Source organism: Lathamus discolor, chromosome 1 (genome assembly GCF_037157495.1).
Source record: "Lathamus discolor isolate bLatDis1 chromosome 1, bLatDis1.hap1, whole genome shotgun sequence".
NCBI lineage: Eukaryota > Metazoa > Chordata > Aves > Psittaciformes > Psittacidae > Lathamus > Lathamus discolor.
This window is the reverse complement of record NC_088884.1, coordinates 78,539,561-78,564,063: the sequence shown is the minus strand read 5'-3', so window position 1 is coordinate 78,564,063 and position 24,503 is coordinate 78,539,561. Positions and strand designations below refer to the sequence as shown.

The 24,503-nt window shown below is 37.1% G+C and overlaps 1 protein-coding gene across 4 annotated transcripts in view; it reads right to left on the bottom strand.

Moving 5' to 3' along the window:
• The window catches only part of IPO8 (importin 8), an 87,085-nt gene that overhangs the window by 43,712 nt on the left and 18,870 nt on the right, over positions 1-24,503 (bottom strand). For all 4 annotated transcript variants that reach the window (XM_065682054.1, XM_065682036.1, XM_065682046.1 and 1 more), the window contains exons 9-22: positions 23,473-23,607; positions 22,342-22,441; positions 20,667-20,743; positions 19,320-19,436; positions 16,987-17,076; positions 16,018-16,183; positions 15,291-15,451; positions 14,719-14,844; positions 12,927-12,993; positions 12,122-12,247; positions 11,127-11,224; positions 9,999-10,094; positions 8,158-8,378; positions 334-539 (exon numbers count right to left, since the gene is read on the bottom strand). In XM_065682054.1, coding sequence (XP_065538126.1) covers positions 334-539; positions 8,158-8,378; positions 9,999-10,094; positions 11,127-11,224; positions 12,122-12,247; positions 12,927-12,993; positions 14,719-14,844; positions 15,291-15,451; positions 16,018-16,183; positions 16,987-17,076; positions 19,320-19,436; positions 20,667-20,743; positions 22,342-22,441; positions 23,473-23,607 — 1,786 coding nt within the window. The remainder of the gene's footprint in view (positions 1-333; positions 540-8,157; positions 8,379-9,998; positions 10,095-11,126; positions 11,225-12,121; positions 12,248-12,926; positions 12,994-14,718; positions 14,845-15,290; positions 15,452-16,017; positions 16,184-16,986; positions 17,077-19,319; positions 19,437-20,666; positions 20,744-22,341; positions 22,442-23,472; positions 23,608-24,503) is intronic.

Genomic DNA, 24,503 nt, shown 5'->3' with positions numbered 1-24,503 from the left:
AGCTTCTTTCCAGGACACAAGAATATAACCAGTGCAGTTCTGGCAAACTCCTGCTGCCTGTGTGAGAAGACAGAGAGCATTCACAGCCTAGAAGAGTGGACTTGCAAGTTTCACTGTTACTCTTAAATAAATACTACCCTTTCATTCAGTGTTAGCTGTTACACACTGAAACCTTTTCGGAAGGAAAAATCAATTCCTAAGATGATCTTTCAAGAACCCAGTAAGCTGAGCTATTTTCAGCAGACTAATAAGTCTTAAAAATGAACTGCAATTCCTTACCCCCTGTAAATTAAATCCAGACAAAATCCACAATGTGAAAAGGGGAGATTTTACCATTATCTTCTGCAACGTGTTTTTCATCTTTAGCATGATCCTCATGTTCTGTGAGTTCTCGTGAGGCGCAAACTTGTTTTAAGCCCAGGAAGAGGAGGAGGATTGAAGGGACAATCTGGGCAGCCACAGCATCCACTGCAGGGGGTCGGTTCTGCAATTCCATTAGGATGCTCAGTCCTATTATGCACATCTTTCTGTCATGGAGCCTGAAACAATACACACTTGTTACGTAACAGATTTTCACTGCAAGGATATATAGAGAACATTAAAGGCCTTGTGTTTGGCATGGCAGAAGACAATGTCACATACACTATGTTACACATCTGTGTCCAAAGCTCCTAAACACATTATTTCTTTGTTCTGTTTCCAAGCTGCCCACTGGAAAATACTTGTCCAATAGCAATTAAATACCTTTGAAGCATCAGTCAAATTCCTGGAACAACTGCTTCTGATTGCCAAATGTAAAGTTTGTAATGCTAAATAAATACTGTTTAATAATTATGTAGAATACCTTGTCTTTAATATAGGATTTGATACAGATTATCACCATTAAACAGGATGGAAAATTAATTTGTCTTGGCTTCAATAGCAGTACTGTTGCACGGACTGAAATTAGCAAAAGGATTATTAGTGAAGGGTAATGATAAGCAAGAATCTACTGAATTGCAGGGTGCATTTATGGAGTGCTGTATTTAAATATATTTATTAACAGTCCACCAGAATGGCAGTTTCCACAATAACTTGAGACACATTGCTAACTCCACTGAAAGCAGGGAAATAATGCCACTGTATCAAAAATACAGTACACTCAAACTGGGAACTTGCCAGTGAATAGACCTTCAGTAAAAAAAGTAAACTATAGATAACTGAAGGGAAAGAAAATCATGACATTAGTAGCAGAAAGTTCTTTGTGTGACCACAGCCAGGAAACTAGGTAAGAACCTATATGTTATTACAAATAAGAACTGATTTTCACTTCCAGAAATACAAATTATTTCAAACAAGACAGGGAAAAATTCTCTAACTGCCTCTGCAGGTACTCTTTGGTTCTCCCTTACTGGAAACACCAGCAGTATTCAACTCTTCTCTAACATTGTGGTATTTTGCTACTAAGGGCCTGAGAGGAGCTTAGTTTGTTTGAACTATCTGAAGAGGGCCTATAGGGATGCTGGGGAGGGACTCTTTGTCAGGGACTGTAGTGACAGGACAAGAGGTAACAGGTTAAAACTTAAACAGGGGAAGTTTAGATTGGATGTGAGGAGGAAATTCTTTCCTGTTAGGGTGGTGAGGCACTGGAATTGGTTGCCCAGGGGGGTTGTGAGTGCTCCATCCCTGGCGGTGTTCAAGGCCAGGTTGGATGAAGCCTTGTGTGGGATGGTTTAGTGTGAGGTGTCCCTGCCCATGGCAGGGGGGTTGGAACTAGATGATCTTGAGGTCCTTTCCAGCCCTAACTATTCTATGATTCTATGATTCTATGAACTATTCAATTTGATGCTGAAAGCTTCTGTGCATGCCTTCTGCAAGACACATAGTTCCAGCAAAAAGTTTTAGCAAGAAGTTTCAGCAAGACCTACAGAAACCAAGCAAACCTCCAGAGCTGGCAGACAACGCCTATCCTCCAGACTCTGGGTAGATACGTCTATTAATGAATCAGTTTCACTTTGGGACAAAGAGGATTCAACAAGTTGAGAGAGATGAAACTAAGAACACATGCACCACAGACTGCAATAAAGCTTACAGGGGAATAGCCAGCTCAAAAATTCAATCCACCACTTCAAAAATTGCTATAGAAATACAATTTATAAAGTGCTTACAATTTCATTACCAAAGATCTTATGCAACACACTACGGAACTATAATACTCTCTAAGTCATACAAGTGATCGTGTATTACAGCTTTCTGAACCTTACATGTGCTTAAACAAGGCTGGGGATCTGAAAGGGATTTCATTACACCTCCTACATCGTTCATCCTGTTAGGGATGTGAAGTAACTCCATTCTCAGGGTAGTTGATAACAACAATGAATTACATACGACCATGTGCAACATTACGATCACAGACGACCTTCCAAAAAAAACAGTCAACTAGCATATCAAATGACACACTTTTTCATGTTGCGTTTGGCTGCTCCATTACACGTGTTGAAAAATGTACCAAAACATAAGGAGGCAAAGAGCGTCCTTACATCACTGCTAACTGCAATACTTTCTTTACAGAAGGAATGGGGCTCAAAAGAGGGCATCTAAATCAACCAAGGAAACAGAACCAGGGGAACAGAATCTGCTTACTCCTGCCAGTTTATTTATGTCGAAAAGAAGCTCATCACCATTTGCACTCATGCCAACACTGTGAAGACCAAACTCCAAGCTAAAGATGATGCCACCTATGAATGAAGCATAGCTTTTGGGGGACAGTTGTCCTTCAAGTACAAAAAGGAAGAACTTTCTCCACCTCCTCTCTCTGCCAGCACCTTCACCCAAGTTTGACAAAAACTCTGTAATCTATGCACAAGACTTCCATCCTGCATCTTGACACTGGGAAGCCATGAAATTTCTTCAAGCCCCAAATGTGTAACAAAGCAATTTCTGTGTACACGCACCAGAGTAGTTAATGACATTTGGCACTACCTTTTATAATACATTTTTAAAAGCTACCATTACACAATGCCAATTGCAAAATGCAACACAGTAAAATGGGAAAAAAAACCAACCCAAAAATCTAAAAAAAAACCAAATAAATCTTAGTAATTAGCAGCTTAGCTACATTTGTCTCTTCTGGACAGCAAACAAAAGTTTTGCAAGAATCAAGCACTGCTGTTTAAAAGAGAGTCATCGTTAGGAAGCAGCCCGAATGGTCAAAAAATACAGCCTGTTTGTCATGCTCCATTTTCAACAGGAAAGTTATAAGAATGAACATGCCTTCAGTATATGCATGTTATTAGATGGTCCAGAAGTACAGCAGAAATCCAGGCATCAAGCCATCTTTAGTGAACCTGAGCCAGAAAGAGACTTGTTTCTTCCACCTGTCAGCAGTGACAAACAGCAGTGTAAGATCTGCCCTGCCTTAAGTTCAACATTCTACTTCGCCCCAGCTGTATCAAGTACCCACAGGACTGAGCAAGCAGAACAGTTTTATGTTATTTACATATTTTTGTAATGGCAAAGGACGGTTTCAGGACCATTCCTTCGCAATCAAACGGCTCATTATTTCAGCACCCTTCCTTCTACACAAGGAAGCCTAGATACGACTTCCCTCAGTGCTTTGTCCTTCAAGATTTATACTTATTTGCACAGCAGCACACAAAAGTCCTCCCTAACAATCACAAACTCTCCTGGCTTCCTCAATGGTGTATCAAGCCTGGAGTGCTAAACATGCAACATACGGCAGTGCAATGCCCGACTCCTAGGCGATTCCATTTTCAACAAGCTGTGTGTGGTCTTCATATTCTGCAGGACCTTTTCTTGCTAATACACTTCTTTCCAAGACAGGACAAAAAGGTCTAAGAATCTTTTGTATTTTAAACCAGGCTGAAAGTAGTTCAAAGGGAAAACACTAAGCCTTTTTTTTACTGGTTTGCTGTGTTCCTTTATGCGAGGATCAATTTGCTTTCTATGACAGCAACCCAGTTCCCGGACAAACTGCAAATAATTGGCCATTTCCTTCTTGCTGCAAAGTTGGAACTGAAGCTGTTTTCCTATGTAAGAATGGGATTTTATATACAACTGAGAAAACCAGGATTTCTAACTATTTAAACTATCAAATAAATGCCCCTATTCACCTCCTAAAAAAATAAAAATGCTACTAAGGGTTTTTTGAAGCAAGTTAGATTTTCTTTTCACCCTAGATTTCACAGAAGAATTTTTAGTATGAGAGTGAGCATAAGCCATGCAGAAGTCTCACCCAAATTTCAGCTGTCAAGGAAAGGGTGGAAGGCAGCAAGGAACAAATGTTTCTCACAAAAGGCTTTTCAGTTTAAAGTTTTCATAGAAAACATTGGAAAATAAATAAATACAACATGCTCTGGCACATGGGCATTATGGGCACGCATTCACAGATATATGATATCTACAGTGACATACTGGATTTATGCACAGTCTTACAATGAGTTCTGAACTCTCTTTGTCTGGATCATAATATTCCAAATTTCTATTCAGCTCTAAGTAGTTTCCTTATTTTTAACAACACAGAAGAACAGTTACTTATCCTACCACAACTGCTTCCCTCCCCAAGACGTATTATTTCCATGGATTCTATCTCATGCCTTCACAAGCACGGTGCAAGAAATACTGCATTCTTTTGGTAAACACTGTTGGCTCCAGTCTGAGAGCATGCAGACACAGACAATCCTACTGCTGGTAGGGCAGGATCTATGGGTACTAAGACTTCATAGGAGCAGAAGGAGGGCAGAGGGGTGTGAGACAGGTGAACAAAGCATCCTGAAGAGCCACTGTTACCAGTAAGCCACAGCTTTCCTGAATGGCTGACAAAGAAATGGCAGTAAGATTCACTGGCCCTTCACAGCTGGAGGTAGATCTATTTCAATCTTCTGTAATTTCTCTAGGCTCTGAGAGTCTTACAACTAATTTGAAAACCCCTGGCACTGCAGGGAAATAAAATTCTTGTTATTCAGCTCAGTGTGAGCGCAGGGAATGGAATGGAACAGTCTTGTTATTCAGCTCAGGGTGAGCGCAGGGAATGGAATGCAATGAGGAGGCATGGAGTGGAGTGCAATGGGGTGGGATGGAGTAGAATGGAATGGACTACACTAGACTAGAATAGAGATGGAATATATTATGCTATGGTATCCCTACATCTCCGCATGACAAGTGATGCCATAGGTCTAAGGCATCCACCCAGGTGAGTAGCTCTCTGCAGTGCAGGTCCCAGATGCATCCAGGAGACAGGGACAGGCAGAGCTACAACATGGCTGAGGCAGGGACTGATGGCCCCAGGCTGAACTGAGGCATGTCCCCTGGGCTCTTGGCAGGACACAGAGGGGTAGGGAACACCCTCTCAGTAATGTTTCCTCATCTCAAGTCTATCATGTCATCAATACGTATCATACATTGGGAAATACCCAATGATACTACACAACTCCTGTTCTGGGGCCTTCAGAGATTTAGATCAGACATTGGGAAGAAGTTCTTCACTATGAGGGTGGTGAGGCACTGGCACAGGTTGCCCAGAAAAGCTGTGGCTGCTCCATCCCTGGCAGTGTTCAAGGCCAGGTTGGACGGGGCCTTGAGCAACCTGGTCTAGCGGAAGGTGTCCCTGCTCACAGCAGGCGGTTGGACCTTGATGAGCTTTAAGGTCCCTTCCAAACCATTCCATGATTCTATGACTTATTTCACTGCTGGTAGCAACAGATCAAAGAGATACATTTTAATCTTCTGCTGCCATTCAAGTGCAGAGTATGAGCAGAATCTAGCATCATGATCTCCATGTTTCATTTTCACTGGCTTTGTCAACTTTCCTCTCAGCTCTGAAGAAGACTTTAGTTGAACAGTAGTTGCAGTAGCTGATTCTTTTTGAAAAGCAACAGAAAAGAACTAAAAGTTATGCTGTAGCTCATAGGAGTAATTGAGGTTAGAGCCTAGTCAGATCTGCAGCATTTTTCCCCTCTGGATTTGACCAGTTTCTCACTGAATGCTCCAGGATGAACTGTTTAAGGCTATTAATCTCTTGCATTTTTTATTTCTTTTTAAAAAGGTATGACAAGTTTACCATCTGTAGGGAACATCTTTCCTGCTGTCTCTGTAGGAGTTCATCATTTGATATGCAGTAGAAAAAATGACAGAACAAAGAGCTGAATCTCAAGAACTTCGCTTCAGCCATAGAAAAAGAAACAAAATCAGTTCATGGAAATCCTTTTCTGAAGTGGGTAGATATAAAAATAATTCAGTGATTAACAATAATATCACCATGAGATGTGGGAGAGAGAGACTTAAAGGTGCCATTTTTCAGCCACTGGCACTCCAAAAGGAAATAAGTGACACTGGCTCCTTTATGCTCTCTTTGTTACCAATTCAAGTAACCCCTCTAAGTGATGTGTATTTATGTTAACATACAGGATGTACTGTAGACATTTTGTACACACAGCAGGTAGAAGAAGTCACAATGCGTGTGATAATATGAACCATCTTGTTTGTTATAGTGAGTATGAGATTTTATTTTCTCCCAGTTTTTATCCATTTAACTTTTTTTTTCCTTCAAGGAGAGACTGCTACGGTAATACACAGACACGAATGGGGAAGCTGCACAAAACCTGTATACCACACATTTCTCTTGTATCTCCAAGTGGTTTTCATTCTAGTAAAAAAGAATTAACATGCAGACCTGAACTATGCTGCAATTCTACGAATTACTGAGCTTTCATCCTCATCCCACTAAATTGTACTTAGGACAGAGGAGGGACGAAAACAATTTTTACTGTGTACATGGTATGTGTTTCAAAAATATTGCAAAGGACATGCTGAAAGCAAGCCTGGATGTACCAGTTAGTCACTGATTAATTTGGAATCATCATTTTATTACAGTTATGAAAAAGGTGATGCAGTGCTCTAATGCATCACACAGTTCTAAATTCAAGACAGACACTGAGGCAATAGTGCAGCTATATCAAGATGGCATATAATTCTGTTCAGAGAAGATTAACTCGTATAAGAATTGGTATAGAGAAAAGCTACGTGGATGACTGAGGCGTGCATAAACCCTCTTATAAGAAGCTCCTTAGAGACTTGTTTAGAATTGGAAAGACAAAACTGTACCAATAAAAAACAGGTAGGAAAAGACTGACAATCTAAAATAAAGTATGCATCAATGGGTGAGGAGCTGCCTGTCTTGGCCCATTCTCATTTACAGCAGATTGCTAACATGCTGACACTTCACTTAGCCTGCTGGCATAGACCGTGCACAGAGAAGACTCATTCTAAGCCTATCTGTACACCTGCAGTCAGATGTCAGCCTCCACTGAGAAAACGTAACTCATAGTAGGAAGATGAGAGGTAGCTGTTAACTACATCTGACTGCCTGCTTTGCCCTTAAGTGGATTTGAATCTCACAGTTAGACACCACATCTTAGCTGAGAGGCAAGCACCAACTGTCAAGCACTGGACTTCACATCCACAAAGCATCAAATGCATGCTTAGCTATATGATGACAAGCTTTGTCTACCTTCATTTACCTGACAAAAGTTCAGCTCCTGCCAAAGTGCACACTCATGCAGTGTACACAAATGCTTGAGAAAGGCTGGAATGAAGTCTAAGTTCAGGAGCATGCTAAACAGTTAGTACATTGACAGCATAATGATAAATATGCAAGTTGATCATGAACAACTCACAGGGATTAAAATAAGGATGTGGGATTCATTGGATGGAATGATGTTTTTTAACATTAAGTGGAGCAGTTTATAAAATATAGAACAGAAAATATGCATACAGTGTTTCAGGAAAAAAGTTACCATCTCACTGAAATCCTGCTAGTCAGCTCCGAATATTACTCTCAATGCATGTTGGTCCATCCCTTGAAGCAGCAGATAGTTTGTGACTAAGGAACTTAAAAGAATTCTGAAATATTCTAGGTATTGTACCCTTGTATCCTCACAACACGGAAAATTCAGCATGTGGCTCAACAGACCTGGAAATGTTGCATGGACATAGGTCACCTTCACTGGCATCACAGCAGTCAGACCTGATGTGGATTACTGTTACTTAGACTAGCCAGTGAATGAAAACTCTTTCATCAACACAACTAGGGACATACACAGAAGCAAACAAAAAAATTCAAACCCATGGACTTTTAAAAGAAGACAACACAGTACTTGCCCAAGAAAACAGTCTGTGTCATTCATCCACTGGTTTATGAACTGTGCAGTGATGGGCTCAGGATTGTGCGGAAATCTGATGTTCTCTAAGGTGTGAAGAAGTAGATCAGGATTGTAGTAGAGTGCAGCTATGGCAACCTGAAGACACATGGTACGAAGCTCACTTGTTTTAACTCCTCTAGTTAATCGATCCAGAACAGCCTCCACAAAGAGTGGAATACACTGGGCATAGAAATATAAAGAAGAAAAGAAAAATAAAAAAGGCATTGCACATGTTGCCAGATTATAAAAAAGTTTAAGATTCTTTCATCAGAATTGATCTCCAGAGTTAGCTGAAGTGCAGGTGTAACCTAGAAACACATTCTATTCACTTCCTAGTATAAAAGCATTTTAAGCCTCTGATTACATCCTTATACATCTTCCCCAAAACAGCTATTCTCTGAGCTAAAAATTGCCAGTGTTATTCTCAGCACAGAAAATAATATTTGGGGCCATTTGGTGTAATTTTTTCTAGTGTGCATAAAAGGTTTAGAAAAGAACTCAAAGATATTCTCATCTTTCAATAAAGATATCCAACAATTTCAAAACTAACAGGCATAAAAATATTACATAAACCTGCAAGAAAAGAAGTTTTTCCTAAGAAAAATGATGTTAAATTTCTTATAAAAGCTTGAAATGAGTGAGTTTATTCAGATAAAAGCAAGTATGCACTAATTTCTACACAATGAAATGAATATCTATATTTCAATGTGCAAGTTTATGCTTTATAATAACTTGGGAAGCATTGTGAATGCTTTAGTTTATGAGTTTCAGTTCAGTGTGCAACCATTTTAATTCACAGAGTTCTGGAGCTCAATTAATCCTTCCACCACATACTTATTTCAATGCAAATGCTTACAGTTCACTTTAATCCCTTCCAGATTTCCTTTAAAAATAAAATCTTTCAGGGAACATTTTTGTCTTCAGTGACTTCAGATTTAAATTAGTGAAGTTATATTGGTTTCAGCGAAATTAACTGAAAATTTATTACCGAAGTCCACGGATTCCACTGTGGCAGCATCAAATATGGTATGTTAAAGAAATTGAGGCTGGAGCATTATGTAAAACATGAGACCAGAATTTAGCCCTTAATAGGAAAAAGACTGCATACTAAAAGTGTGTTCTAAGAAACTCTGAACAACTTATTATGTTTTGTGATTATGTTTTTCCCAGCAATCACAATCCAGCCACACTAAAAATTCATTTCCAAATGCACTGAGAAATTCAAAATATTAAAAGGTAACAAATTCAAATTGCTTGGAGAAACAATTTCAGTAGTTGGATATGTAGTTAACCTCTCAGCCACAATTATTTAACAATGTGTATTTTGAATCAAAAAGGAAATCCTATTAGGAAAAAGCAGAAAAAGACCATCCTGCACATCATACTCTACCCTTACCATTCAGTCTGTATTCACTTCCTGTATTCATATGCTCCCCCTGGCAGCATTCAAGGCCAGAATGGACGGAGTCTGGGGTGACATAGTTTACTGCAAGGAGTCCCTGCCCACGGCAGGGTGGTTGGAACAACATGATCTTAAAGTCCTTTCCAACTCTAACTATTTTATGATTCTATGATTTTCAGGTCATGCCCACTAATCTGTAATGTAAAAAAAATCCCAAACAAACAAATAAAACAACCAACCTTACAAACTCTCCTGAGTTCATTTACTTCTTTCTGCATTTCTCCCCATTTCTACACTTCACATTTACCTGAAATTCTCCAATTCCAACTGCTTTTTCAGGAATTATACACACATCATTGGAAACTAGTAAAAGAGAAAAACCGTTCAATATTTATCACCTGGTCAATACCCCGTCCTTTGCATTGAAGAACAATTACTTCTAGGAGTTTGGCTGCATGGCACTCTGCATCTTCTCCTGCATCTCCTGTTAATACCTAACAACCAGGATGAGAATTTAGTTTATCAATATGAATCACTGATAACTTTGAAATCAAGTGTGCTCCTGTACCTGCATACATCAAAAACCCTCTACATAGCATATACATATCTGTTCACATTATATTTTGGGAAGGAATTAAGACACATCAAAAATCATATCTATAGGACATAAATAAGTGGTTAAAGATGAATTAAAAAAAAAAAATCGAAGAAACTGCTACAGTTCTTTATGAATGTTAGTATTTTTTATATGTCATAGCTCTCTTAATTTTTAAAGAAAATGCTACTGGTAAGAAACATTGATGTTTTCCACATTCTGCTTCCATTTTCTTACTTCAGTTCTAATAGCCACTGGCAGATCAGCAGGCTGGCAAAGTGAAGTCCTATCTCTAGACTAGTTTCTGATTAAAAAGATCTATGCAATCACTGTATGTGCATGCACATACATGTGAAACTGACAGCTTCTTTTCAGTACATTTCCACCCTATGGCCAGTGTCAGTCAAGCCTGACAAAGAAAAATGATTCTGAAACACACTGAATTTTCCAAAGTTTCTTAAAAGTAAGATGGTAGCTAGATGCCTAACACTCTATAATGCCTAAACTCAGAGAAAGGCTGCAGTGTGATCTCATACTTTCAGATGAGAGAATCAGCATAGAAGAGAAACATATATGTAAGAAGAACTTCAAAAGAGTTCCCACCTTAGCTGACAACTAGAGAAATCCAATTGCAGATACACAACCCAAGGAAATCAGGCTTCATTAATTCCTCTACTTACCAAAATAGCTGTTCATAAAAAGAGAGTCAAGACGAACAGCAACTTTCTCCCACACAGATTTGTACATGTAATTTATTTAAAAGCATGTCACTTAACAAGTGTGAAAGTGCTATGTGTACTCGGAACTGAGCCGAGACCAAATTTCATTTCGTTCTGAAATGACTGCCAACCACCAGACAGTTCAGGTCACTCTGCTAATCTGATCATTAAGCACCAATGATAAGCTCAACAGTAAGAATGAGAAGCCTTACCTTTTTACACATAGCATAAATGATTTCTAAATGCTTTGGGTTAGACAGTAAAGTATTAGTGTCAATGGTCACATAATTATGTAAGAGAGGCATCATATCTGCAAAACAGGGAGAGCAAAAGAGAAAAACATTATGAACTAATCCATCCAATTGCAAACCAGTGAGGCTGCAGTCTTGTAATTGAATTCATTAGCTCAGATTCTTGGATATGGGTGGAAATGTGGAAATTCAAACTCTGCAAAAGTCTATTTTGAAGCATTTTTCATAAAGTGCACCATGCAGGGTGCCTTGTCAGAAAAGGAAACAGAATTTTAATTAATTAATTTGTAGTTTCACATTAACTTTGTATATTTCAGCTTGCTTCGAGTTCAGGACCTCCTACAATAACTGATCACACTGACAGATTTGAACATGTTTCTCCTATTTAAATATGCTCCTGTTATACTCCCACACTAAACAAACGGTCAGGGTATGACTCAAATACACAATCGTTTTAAACCAAAACACTAAATGGAAAAGACCCTTACTAAGGTGGGTTTTAGAAAGCAATTCCCAAGCAGTAGAAACATGGAATCATAGAATCATAGAATAGTTAGGGTTGGAAAGGACCTCAAGATCATCTAGTTCCAACCCCCCTGCCATGGCCAGGGACACCTCACACTAAACCATCCCACACAAGGCTTCATCCAACCTGGCCTTGAACACCACCAGGGATGGAGCACTCACAACCTCCCTGGGCAACCCATTCCAGTGCCTCACCACCCTAACAGGAAAGAATTTCCTCCTTATATCCAATCTAAACTTCCCCTGTTTAAGTTTTAACCCATTACCCCTTGTCCTGTCACTACAGTCCCTAATGAAGAGTCCCTCCCCAGCATCCCTATAGGCCCCCTTCAGGTACTGGAAGGCTGCTATGAGGTCCCCACGCACCCTTCTCTTCTCCAGGCTGAACAGCCCCAACTTCCTCAGCCTATCTTCAATAAAAGTGATCATACCTGCAAAGTACTCAAAGCAATCCTGCTGGAAAACTTCATATAGGACACCCAAAAGCTGCCACATTTGAGGTGAAATCATCTGGCAAGTCAAGCTGTAGGCCAAGGAGAGAATTTCCTCATAAAACTCTGGAAAGGAGAAACAATTTGAAGTAGCGTGCTTTGAAAAATCAGAATTGGCTTGCTAATACCTTGAAATCTGAAACCACGCCCTGAGTCATATAACAACTAGAATTAGTAACTTTTAGCAATTAGTATCTAAATTAGCAATTAGTAATTAAATCAATATGTAGAAAAATAATACAGCCTGGAAAAGACTCTTTTAGATGAGTCTTATGTTGGCTGCAGTTACAATGATATGCATAGTTTTCCACTACAAATACACACCAGAAAAATACCAGCACAAAGACATTGCTTCTAAACAATTTACTGAAAAAATATTTTCTTCCCTCAACATTTGTTTTTTCTTAAAGGCCTTACCCCCAAACTGTGTAACTCTTTAGTCGAGGGTACTGATAAAGCAGTAATTTAATTGCAGCCCATAGGTATTGCCCTTTAACCCAGCTAGCCAGAACTATAATCAGAACTGCATCTTCTACTTCTGAGTCTGACCTTCAAATCACAATACCCAGTCTGATTGTATCAGGAGAAACAAATCATAACTAAAAATTAACAACGTTTTTTCTTTAAAGAAGGACACATACAAAAAGACAGTTTAGGAAGACAGTACTGTTTGTAATAATAAATTTAAGATTTTTTTAATGTAAAAATAAGTAACGTTTTCCTAAAAATTATCTCTAAAACATACCTATAACGTGTTTCTGCAAAACAAGGCCAATAATCTGTAAACAAATGCTCTCGAGCTGTTGAGTTATCTGAAATAAGAACATGAAGTTTATTTAAAAACTTAGAAATACTGGCATTAAATCAATATATTTGACTAAATCAGTTTGACAAGTTCTTCAAAGCAAAAGGCATTTATCACTTAAATGCTGCGTTAATGATTGGAATATTATGAAATAAGGTCTCACTGATGTAAGTATTCATTTTCAATAAACAGTATTGCTTTAAAGCTTGCCACAGTATTTTTATTAAAAAAAAAAAAAATCTTATTTTATGGTTGTTCTGTAGATCCTGTCAAAAACTGTATCTGTTGTCCTGTCTGGATATGAAGTTAACACTGTACTCAAAGTGTTTGCGAGAAATCCTCTGTCCAAAATCTTTGACGTAGAACAGGAAGAAAGGAAGAGATGCTTTTGCCTAATGTCTATGGAGAGCTTCCCAGAGTAGGCTCAGTATGAGGAGGCACATGCAGAAATTCAAAGTATACAGCAACTGTGTCAAAGTCAGGATTCAGCCTTGCCATGTTTGACAGAGAGACTACATTTATGAATTAAACTAAATTAGAAATATATGGCTATGTTATAAATCTAATTAAAGCCAGCAAATACAGACATTTCATGCTATTACCACAGGTAATTACAGATATAATCTTGCAGGGAAAAATAAAGGGATTAAGTATGTGACTACAGATTCATCCTCTTACCTTCAAGTCACCTTTGAGTGACTTGAGTTTTCATCCTCTAAACTCCCTCCATACACAGGAGAGAGTTTTCAGCCTCATATGTAATTTCTGTATCATTTATATCACTTCTAAAATTATTTAATATCCTAAGATGAAGAGCACTCTGCACAGTATTTTAGTTTGTGCTTCACACAAGAGAAACAAGCTTCTAAGTTTATACCAAAACTACCTCAACCCTGAAGCTCTTCCTAGGCTAAAGCCTAAAGATTCACTTCAGACTATCATTCCTAATGCTCAGCTTAGATACCAGATTTCATTTTAACTTTAAAAAGATGCAAGGGGTTCTTGTAAAGAAATGAAAGATATTTTGAAATCCAATGGAACACAATGGTTTTATAAGTAAATAATTAGTATTTTAATGAATCTATTTTCAAAATTATAAGCTTCATAAAAAGATTTCACCCTTGCAATGAAGCAGTCTCATTGTGAAACAAGAAAGCAAAACAACCTAGGACAAAGCACTTTTATGCTGAGTTTAAAGTTACTGACTTTGCCTCCTTGATCAGCCACTGAACTCCTTCCTACCTCAGTCAGCTCAGGTGGTAGGAGCAGAAAGAATCTTTCTTCCCTGAATTTGTAAAACGCAGACCTACATTGCAGTAAAATTGGGAGACCAATTCCTAGGAATTCTATCCAAGAAATTGCTGAGTAAACAACAAAATATGAGTCACCATTGTAAAAAATTAGCCTTGTGCAAAATGTTTCTTCCTAAAAATATATTTCAACAGTCTGTAATACAAATATCCAATTAAGTATCACCAAAATAAGAGCTACGGATTTTACCCTCAGGACAAAAATTCCCAAAGTTGAGAGTTCAACAATGAAAAAATCATAAAAGTAAACTGGGCTTTAAATTCAAATTTGTCAGAGATCACATGGTACTAATTCATCATGCTGCTATAAAAAATGCACATTCATATCAACTCAAGAGGCACAACATACATAGAAGCGCTTGTTAAAATGAATGAAAGGCGTAAGGGAACAGCAGGAGAAAAGACGCATAAAAAAATCTCACCTCCTTGTGATCTTCCACAACTGTCAGGATTGTGTCAATTGTGTGCAAGATGCCCATGGCCATAACTGTTTTGTCCTCTACTTCTTCATATTCCTCGCTCTGAAGTACTTTACCAAATATTTCAGCCTATGAAAAAAAAAAAAAACCCAACCAACTTGACATTCAAGAGCAAGCTCACATTTCTAATTTGTCATGCAAAACCAAGACAGCTAATGCAAGAGCAGCAATGTGTTATCTGTAAGAGCTGTCAGCACTGAAAAATACATTCCTTACTTTTGAAAGGAGAATACAGAAAATTAAAAACTCCTTTTTGAGAAGTCTGGCTTTGATGCATCATTTGAAATATTAAATAGATAAAAGATTAGCTCATTAAAACCAGTGGCAAAATTGGTATCTTTAAAAGCCTACAGGTTGTAAAGATGCTTCATACCGAAATGAATACAGTGAATATTAAAGGTGGATCTTTATAAAGATTACTTTAAACAGTGTGCAATTCATACAAAGTTCATTACATGTTTACTAAACTAGGCATATTCTTCTGACTGGACTGTTACTTTACCCTTGCCTCTTACCAGGTGCTGAGTCATGTCAACTGCAATAGTAGCTACTTCCTGACTGTATTCACAGATCATCTTCTGGATTACATTAGTAAGATCGTCATTTTCTGTCTCTCTAACAATATGCAGGAGCTCTTGCATAACTGGCCTTACGTAAGGCTTCACGTATTCCTTGGCTAAAAAAAAAAAAATCAAAAAACCCCTAGGTGAAATCAACTGTCCATAAACACAAACACCCAGTACCTCAAAACTATTATGTAACTGACTACACCTGAACAATGTAAGTTAACCTCACTAAAAAAAACCCCAAAGCCAAAAAAATTACTCAAAGCACGTTTGCGGTCCATAACTAGCAAACCAACAAAGTAAACAAACTGTACATTCACCACATTCAATACTAAAACACCATCTACAACTAAAATCCACTGTTTTGGGCGAACACATGCCACCATGCATTCTTAAAAGATACAAGTTATTTCTTTTCAATAAAGAGAAACAGAGACAGGTACTATCTACTTCATTCAAAGAAATTTTTTGATTCCAACTTTTTTTGTGTAGAGACCTGCAGTAAAAACTTGAAGTCAGAATTCTGGGATGTATACAGTAACTAATGAGCAAGTGAAGCTGTCTAAACATGATGAAATATTCTGAAATCTACATCTTTCAAGTGGCAGAACCGTTTAGATAAATCGACACCAACCTCCTCAACAGTGTATGCAACTAATGAATCACTGCAGAATACCTTGCTCTTGGTTGCTTATTAACGTCTGAAGAGCTATGGCTGCTTCTACTTTGACAGGCATTTCCTTATCTTCAATCAGGCTCTTCTTTGCCAACTCTACTGCATTCCTCAAGTTTAGCTCATTATGAAATTCCAAAGCACTGAATGAATGAAGTACCCAACAGGACTGCATGATGGGGAAAAAAAAAGCAAGTTTAGGGACTTCTACAATTTTTAGCATTTTTTAACTGATACAAAACCAATGTTAATTATCTCTACTTGCACATATTGCTTTTTTTTTTCTTAATTGTAATGTATTCCTACAGTAAATATAACAGGTTTTGCACTCAAGTAGTTCATAGAATCATAGAACAGCTTGGGTTAGAAGGGACCTTAAAGTTCATCCAGTTCCAGTCCCTCTCCCATGGGCAGGGACACCTTTCACTAAACCACGTTGCTCAAAGTCCCTGCAAGTCCAACCTGGCCTTGTACACTTCCAGTCCTTTATCTTCCTTTCTCAAATCCTATAAATACACTATAGACATAACTGGTTCTTCTGGGGAAAAAAAACCCCAACAACAAAACAGAACAGGAATTAAAGAAAATTAAATGTTTGTTTATGACTGATAGGACCAATTGGGGATTTTCTTCAAGCTACACTCAAAAACTGACATTTCCTACTCTGTGGAAGTCCTACCTATTCTTTACAGTCATCCAACCACTCTAGTTTTTGAGATCTACTGAAGAAAAATAGTCACAAAAGGGCCACAGTCAAAAAAGTAAACAATAATATGAGAAATTTTCCATCCATTCATTTAACTGACAAACCATTTTTAAATCAAAATGCTGAAAAACTACTGCACAAGGCTGTTACTTGAAATTTTAGTATGTATTTGCTTTATTCCTTTCATTAATGTTCAAAATGAAGTCAAACTGCAAAGGAAAGAATCATGGGAAATACTGAAATAGTGATGCAACTTGTGAACTTACTCTAGCTCTGAGGTACCCCAGGTTGGACATGAACAAGGGAAATACATGATTCTGTAACATCAGCTCCATTTGATCCTTGAAGACACTCTTCTGTTGATGTAAATAAAAATTAATTTTGGAGACCATTCATTTTACATACTTCATTCTAGCCAATATTCCATTTCAACTACCAACTATGGGAAACACAACGATTTGTTTATGTGGTAAAACTGTTCTCTCACAAAAAGATTTGGATCTTGTACGTTGAACTGGACAAACCTCATAAGCATAGCAAGTTCAAAGCCAGATAAGTGAACTGTACATACGATATTCAACTGTACGTAACCCATTACAATACTGTAAACTGGATTTTCCATTTTCTTTAAGGCTGTTGCATCCAGCTGATTTTTGTTAAAAATTAATAAGGATCAACAACCTAGTACCTCCATTCTTTCTACAAAGGAGTACATACATACCTGAAGAAAAATATAAGCTTATTATGAAAGCGATCTGAGTTTCAAATTACCTACTATCATCATCAAAACTAATTATTTTACAAACTACAACAACAACTCACATCTTTTTTTGTTTATTAACGGACTAAGATACGTCCTTTGTGATAGAAAGCTGGAGGATAATCAATGAAAATAATCTTTTATTATTCAAACCTTGGCAAATCCCAAGATATTCACCTGGGACTTTCTTAGCACCTCTAGCCCCAGGACACTAGAAAATATGTATGCCGGGGGCTGTGTAACCATCTAAAGGAATGATTCAGTGGCTGAGATAGGAAAAAAAGGGTGAAAAGGGACATTCAACACGTAAAATACGTCTTGGATGATCACACTTTTACTTCACCAATGCATAAATCATTTTTTCACATACTAATTTCCCAACCTTCAGAGGGGCAGATGAACTGGACAGAGAAAAAAACACAGAGAAGGGAAAAGAGATTTCCTCTGTGCACACAGGTCAGAGATTTTCATACATTAAACTGGAGACACTACAGGGAGCCAGGTAGCTAAGGCAGGGTCATTGTGTTTTACGGAGCTCCTTACAATCTTATCTCAATCGCCTCACCAGCCAGAAAGCACTTATAAATCATGTCTTTTATGAAGAAACAAATAATGGGATTTTTCAATCTGTCAAATCCCAAACACGAGAAATTCAGAGCTGAAAAGCGTCTGCACTGTTTGGGGTTTCTATAAAGTATACATAAAATATATACTCTTTTATAAAGCATAACTTCATGTTTCATGACTGAAAATTTCAAATAAGAGCAGTATACTGGAATAAATCCCCTTTTTTTTTTTTTTTTTTGCCTTCAAGACAGAGATAAATGGGTTTAGAAACCCCTAATCAATCTGAAAGGCTCCTCACAACACAAACAATGCCCTCCTATAATAATGTCCACTGTTATACTCCAGCATGAGGGAGGGCATTTACAATCTAATGTAATCTACAAAATATCTGCAAAAGTTACTGACGTTTCTGGATTTCAGATCAGACTGTAGATTGGTACGTTGGTAACAAAGAGATGGCAAATGTTGCTTGTAACATGAAGACACATCCTGCACAGACAGACAACTCACATAAAACATAATAAAATACTTTTAAAAGGAAGCCTCCAGCACAAGGCTGCCATTCTTATGATACAAGTGATAACTTTTTAACAGTTATCATGGAGACAGGGCATACTTTAGACTCCACCTTCTATAAAAGCATAAGGGAAACTGTAATCAATATTGCATTGGAGAGCAACAGTGTAGATTAAACGTATATTCAAATACCAGACAAATACTCAAAATTCTGAAGATACTGTATAAAAATTGGAGGAAGGTTAGAAACTCTGTGCTCTGTCCAGTTACTTTCAAAACTCCCAAATGGCAGACAAAATAAGAGTTAAAGCCACATACTGTAGGGTAAGAAAGCTGGCAAGCTAGAGGAGACATTCCTGCAACATGTTAAGTAAACGTTTTTCTAGAACCAGAAGCCCACAATAGTGCAGGCTGTTGGGCAGTTTGCTAAAGGATCACAGAAAATGTTATTGATGGAATGCATGTTTGCATTTTTAACACCCTTTCATTTTACTTGTAAAGTAGGAGAGTAAACAAACAGTGCTTTGGAGAAACTTGAGAAGAAAAGTATGCCTATAAAATGGGAATATAAAAACCAGGAATGATAATATTTGTAAAGAAACAAACCCTCAGATTCTTACCACACAGCGCAATCTCTCTACAAATTTTATAAACATGGCTAAGGGCTAGCCACACTTTACAAGCTAAGACATATTTATTGGAAGAGGCAGTTAATAATAATAATTACAAACCTTTTTTACTTCTTTACCCACATACCTTCAGTAAAATATCTGCTAGGGATCCTATAACATGCAAAGCTCCATCTTTTTTCCTTGGATCAATGTTTGGCTCTGTCAGAATCTGGTAGCAATATGCCATCATTTTTGGTAGTACCTATGCAAGACAGAAAACATACAATCTTCTTTTATCAATTTTAATAGCATTGTTTAAGTTAAAAAATTCAAGTAGAAATTTCACCTTGGTCAAAGCAACTGTGAGGTATTATGTGTAGCATCTTTCTATAGTTAAAATTAGCAGGATCCTTTTTCAACTTTTCAGTCCAACTTGTCAGAATTATATTAATCTCCTTGAAATTTCACATTACTAACAGTACATAGGTATTTTTGTTGTTGTCTTGTGGTAAATCCAAAAAGGTGATGGCAAGAGGCTCAAACTGTACCACACCCATTTTATTGTCTCACACAGATACATATACATACATATATACATATACATGTGTGTACATATATGTATGAATATATACATATTCAACAACAGCTTGGACTAAAACCTCATAAACTTATTTTAATCTATTGATTTTGGCAGTAATTTCTGAAGTTTACCAGACTTTGAAAGGCTTCTTGGCAAAACTAATTGTTTAAAGTCATTTCCACACCCATTATGTGCCTTTCAGATACTATTACATTTTGACAGTCTCAGTGCAAATTATGAAAATGAGAAGATCAGTGGGAAAGGACTGTTTTGACAATAAAGAAGAAGAAAGATCATAGGCTATTCCATCTGACAAAAAAACTATGATTGTCTCTAAAAAATCTACCTGGAATATGAGCTCCATGTTTACTGGATGTAAAAATGGTACCCAGAGAAAAGTTCACAGTTTTAGTAAACTGGCATATGCTTTCCGGGGCTTGGCAATCTTTTGCCCAGGTTAATGTAAGTATAGAAAGATCTACAGGAAAGTTATATACTCATTTAAAGAGTAACTATGAAACTGCTTTAATTCTTGATAATTTATTTCATTGTTGTCAACAGGATTTAAAATAACATCAGTGAAAACTAATAACGACCAAGTTCACTTTCCCCCTGCTACAGCTTGGGAAGCTCAGAACATCCATGACAGAGGCTGTTTGTAAACTTGCGAAAATACCAGTACATGTATTCCGATTCAGTTCCTATCTGGCTGCAAGAGGAATCCACTTACTTATTTATAAATACACACGTATTTTTATTCACTCAATATTGATAGCACTCAGCCAGGAAAACATTTGACTATGTATTAGCAAGTAGATTTTTCAAGACTAGGTTCCTGGAGCATCTTAAACTTTAAGGGAAAATTACATCATTAAGGAAACTTCAAATAATTAAAAAGCACTAGTTCCATACCTCTTTTCTCTTCTTCGCAGCAGTATAAAGGAGATTCTGTGCTGCTGTTGTAGTAGATGCATAATCTTCAAATACATCTAAAAAATATAAAAAAAAAAATCTATTTATAAATTACAGAATAAAACTTTAATAAACCATCTTGTCTGTGGGATATCACAAAATAAGGGTGAATGTGTAACTTTAAAACTATTGACAGAGTTGTATTCATAGTTAAAGAGTTAAAGAGGTTGTCACATAGCTTATGAAAGCATTTACTTCTTGCCTTCCTGATGTTCTGACCACTCATCATTTCCTTTATTAGGGATGTGTTATTTATTCATTAATTCGTTGAAACAATGTATTTAAGGGATGAAAAGTCCTGGGGTTTGGGGGGTGGTTTTTTGTATTAAAACTTCTATGGGAAAACCAACAGTACACTTCAGTACCATCTGCATACCATACGCACACATTTTAGGTTTGATTTTATTAAAAACTCATGGGAAACTTTTGTTTGTAAAATCTACTTGGCTATGGGGTAGTTCCAAATGTGCTGAGAGTTTAAGCTCTTTAGCTTTATTCTTAACAAGTAAACCCTCTTTAATCATATTGAAAATATCACTTGTATCTTGAAAAGAAAAAAAAAAAAAAAACCTGCACTGTCAAACATGTTCTAATGCAAACATCCCTACACAAACTGAATTAAAGAAAAAGATCTAAAAAACCATAATCTTAAATTGTGGTTAAAATTACACACTAACTTTTCCTGAGAGCCTGAAGATAAAACATGATTAGGAAATAGACCAAACTACTGAATTCTGTTCCAAACCCAAATGTATATGACTATACTTCAACTCAATGTAATTTTATGCTTTTTTCTTTTCTTTATCCTTTACCATATTTAACTGTCTCACTACATATAAAAATAGAATTCACTACTTATACAACATGAACTGAATTCACATACTAAAAACGAGCAATGTATTTGTACCCCAGTGATCAACACTATATTGTGATTAATTTTTTGCACAATCCTCTAAGGGTTTTTCTTATTATTCTATGAAAATTTAAATTCTGTTTTCACATATATTAATCCCAACTAATTAAAAATTCCCAAATGCTACATATCTCTGTAGTGCCTGGCTTAAAGATTTTTTCCAGCCACAGCTGCTATATTTTCAATATACCTTTCTCTTTCTCAATGACATGCGTCTTTTAATAAAAGTAGTTATTCATAATATGGTCTTATGAGATATTACCATGATTTCGCACTGCGTCTTTTGGAAGAATATATTATCATTTTATAATTTAGCAATAATAATTGGGAAAAACTCTGAAGATATTAACAATTTTCAGTAAGGAAGAGCAAGTCAGGCCTCTTCTGGTCAAAGCAAGAGCTGCAGGAGATTCTGAAACTGGCATTAAAAAGAGAGCAAGATAGTTTATTTGGGCTGCACTGAGCACATGTGAAGTAGGAAAAATTGTTAAAAGAATCATTTAAAGCTATCAGCCAAATGGCCAAAACTCACTTGGTCTGCCGCTTTCTCTTAACTCAGATTAACTGATATATGAGAAACTAAATTTTCTTCCTCCAGTCCAGGACACTAGTGAAGACAGAGACATTACAGTGGCCATGCTGTTAACTGGGACTACAGCGCACACTTATGATGAAAACAAAAAAATAAACACAAACATTTACCGAATTTCATGCGGATATATTCATATGGATCCTCTTGCCAGAGCTCTTCGTCCTCATCTTTGTAGCACATTAGAGAGAATATCACTTCTTCTGTTATACTCTAATATTAGAGAAGTCAAATACACGTAAGTACACACAAAATCAAATTCCAGTACAGGTTGCCTCCACTAAGCACTAATATATTAGACTTACTTACTGAAGAGTCAAATTCTTTTAACCAGTGTTAATTTTGGCCAACAGAAATAAGCTTACAATACACTTTTCTTTTGCAACAGTCCCAGACAGCAGTAATTATATAATCTACCTTTACAAAGTGACTCACACAAAATACACTTCAGGACACAGTCTATGAACAGCAGAACATCGCATTCGGCAGAAGGATCTCACCAATGCAACACTTAACGTGAGAACAGACTTCTAAGTCCTTCTTTGTAAGAGTCACTGGATTAACTAACTACAACAGACCAACTTATGATTTGAAAAAAATAAAAGCGTAACGATAACATTTCACTTGGTTTTAGTTCACGTATAAAACAAAGAGTTAGGTTTCTCACAGTTCATGTTCTCTTTGCCCGCTACAATCACAGAGTTGTTCACTACAATCACAGAATCACAGAATGGTTTGGGTTGGAAGGAGCACCCAGTTCCAACCCCCCTGCCATGGGCAGAGACACCTTCCACTAGCCCTGGTTGCTCAAAGTTCCATCCAACCTGGCTTTGAACATTTCCAGGGACGGGGCACCCACAGCTTCTCTGTGCAACCTGTTCCACTGTGTCTCACCACCTTCAGAGTGAAGAATTTCTCCCTGTATCTAATCAATTATGACTTTCCAAATTTATAGACAATTCAAAACAGCAGTAAGTAATAAAAGACAGAACATTATGGTTGTCTGGAAAACTTCCAAAATAAAAATATGGAACAGAATCTTTAGCTGAGTTAACAATATCTGCAATAAAATGTAGTCATAATACTGAAAAAAACCAACGACATTCATACAGAAATGCTATTTTTTGCTCAGATCAATTGCTGCACGAAACCTTCTCTAAAATTGCAAAACTGCTGGTGGTGTTCTGTTGTTTTTATAATCTCTGATGACATGCAGTGTTTATGACTGGGTTTTATACACTGACCTGTATGTGTGGCTTCATTTGCTTCCATGTTACAGAGTGAATAACGCCTTGGTTCAGATAATTTAATGTTTGCTGAAGAACACGTGGCGCAACATAGTCTTTTTGCCTGTACTGGTCTAAGATTCTTAAGAGAACCTAAAGAAATGACAAATTAATATTTTTAAATGAAGTTTCTTTCTCACACACAGACATGCAGTGAACCTCTTTAGTAAATGCACATTGACAGATTAGTTTTACAGCAGAGGTTCTATTGTTAGTTATCAATGTAATGCCTTTGATCCAAATATCAGAAAACATTTAAATATGTTATTTCGTACATATATTCTATGTAATATATATTAAAGTATATATATTATCTGTATTAGATCCTACAACATTACAAATATTGCAGGATCTAATCCTGCAAGCATCTATGTACATGTCTACCTTTACTACTAACCCCACCATGTGATCACTTGTCATAGTAAACCAAAGATACACTTCAATATTTACAGGCTCTCAGTTTACGCAGGCCTCTGCAAAATTTGGAATAGGTTAGGAAAAGGCACAGTGAGATTTTCAAACTGGTTGGCTGCTAAAAATCTGTTAGTAGTGTCTGTGTTCATTTTTTAAGGACAGGCCCCTAAAGAAGACAAATTACTTCGGAAGAACAGAGGTAAGAATAGAAATACTAACTAGAAAAATAGGTTAGTGCCGAAATCTGTGAACCAGAAGAAATGCAAAACCCTTCAACTCCCTTTTGTAATCATCCAGCATGCTATCACAAATTCTGTCACAGAAAGCTCCCTTAGTATACAGGCTTGCTCTACTAAGAAAAACCTACAGAATAAAGCCACTAATCTGCATTAACAGCGGACGAACCATGTGTAAAGAACTGATATGTACACAAATAACAATAAAAATCAAGGGCAATGCACAACAAAATATCAAGTCGTATTTTCAGAAAGACAATTCTGCTTCATAATTCTTCACAACATTATAATAGGTCTTATTTTGGATATAACTCCTTCATTAGGAGTACCAAGTCTGAT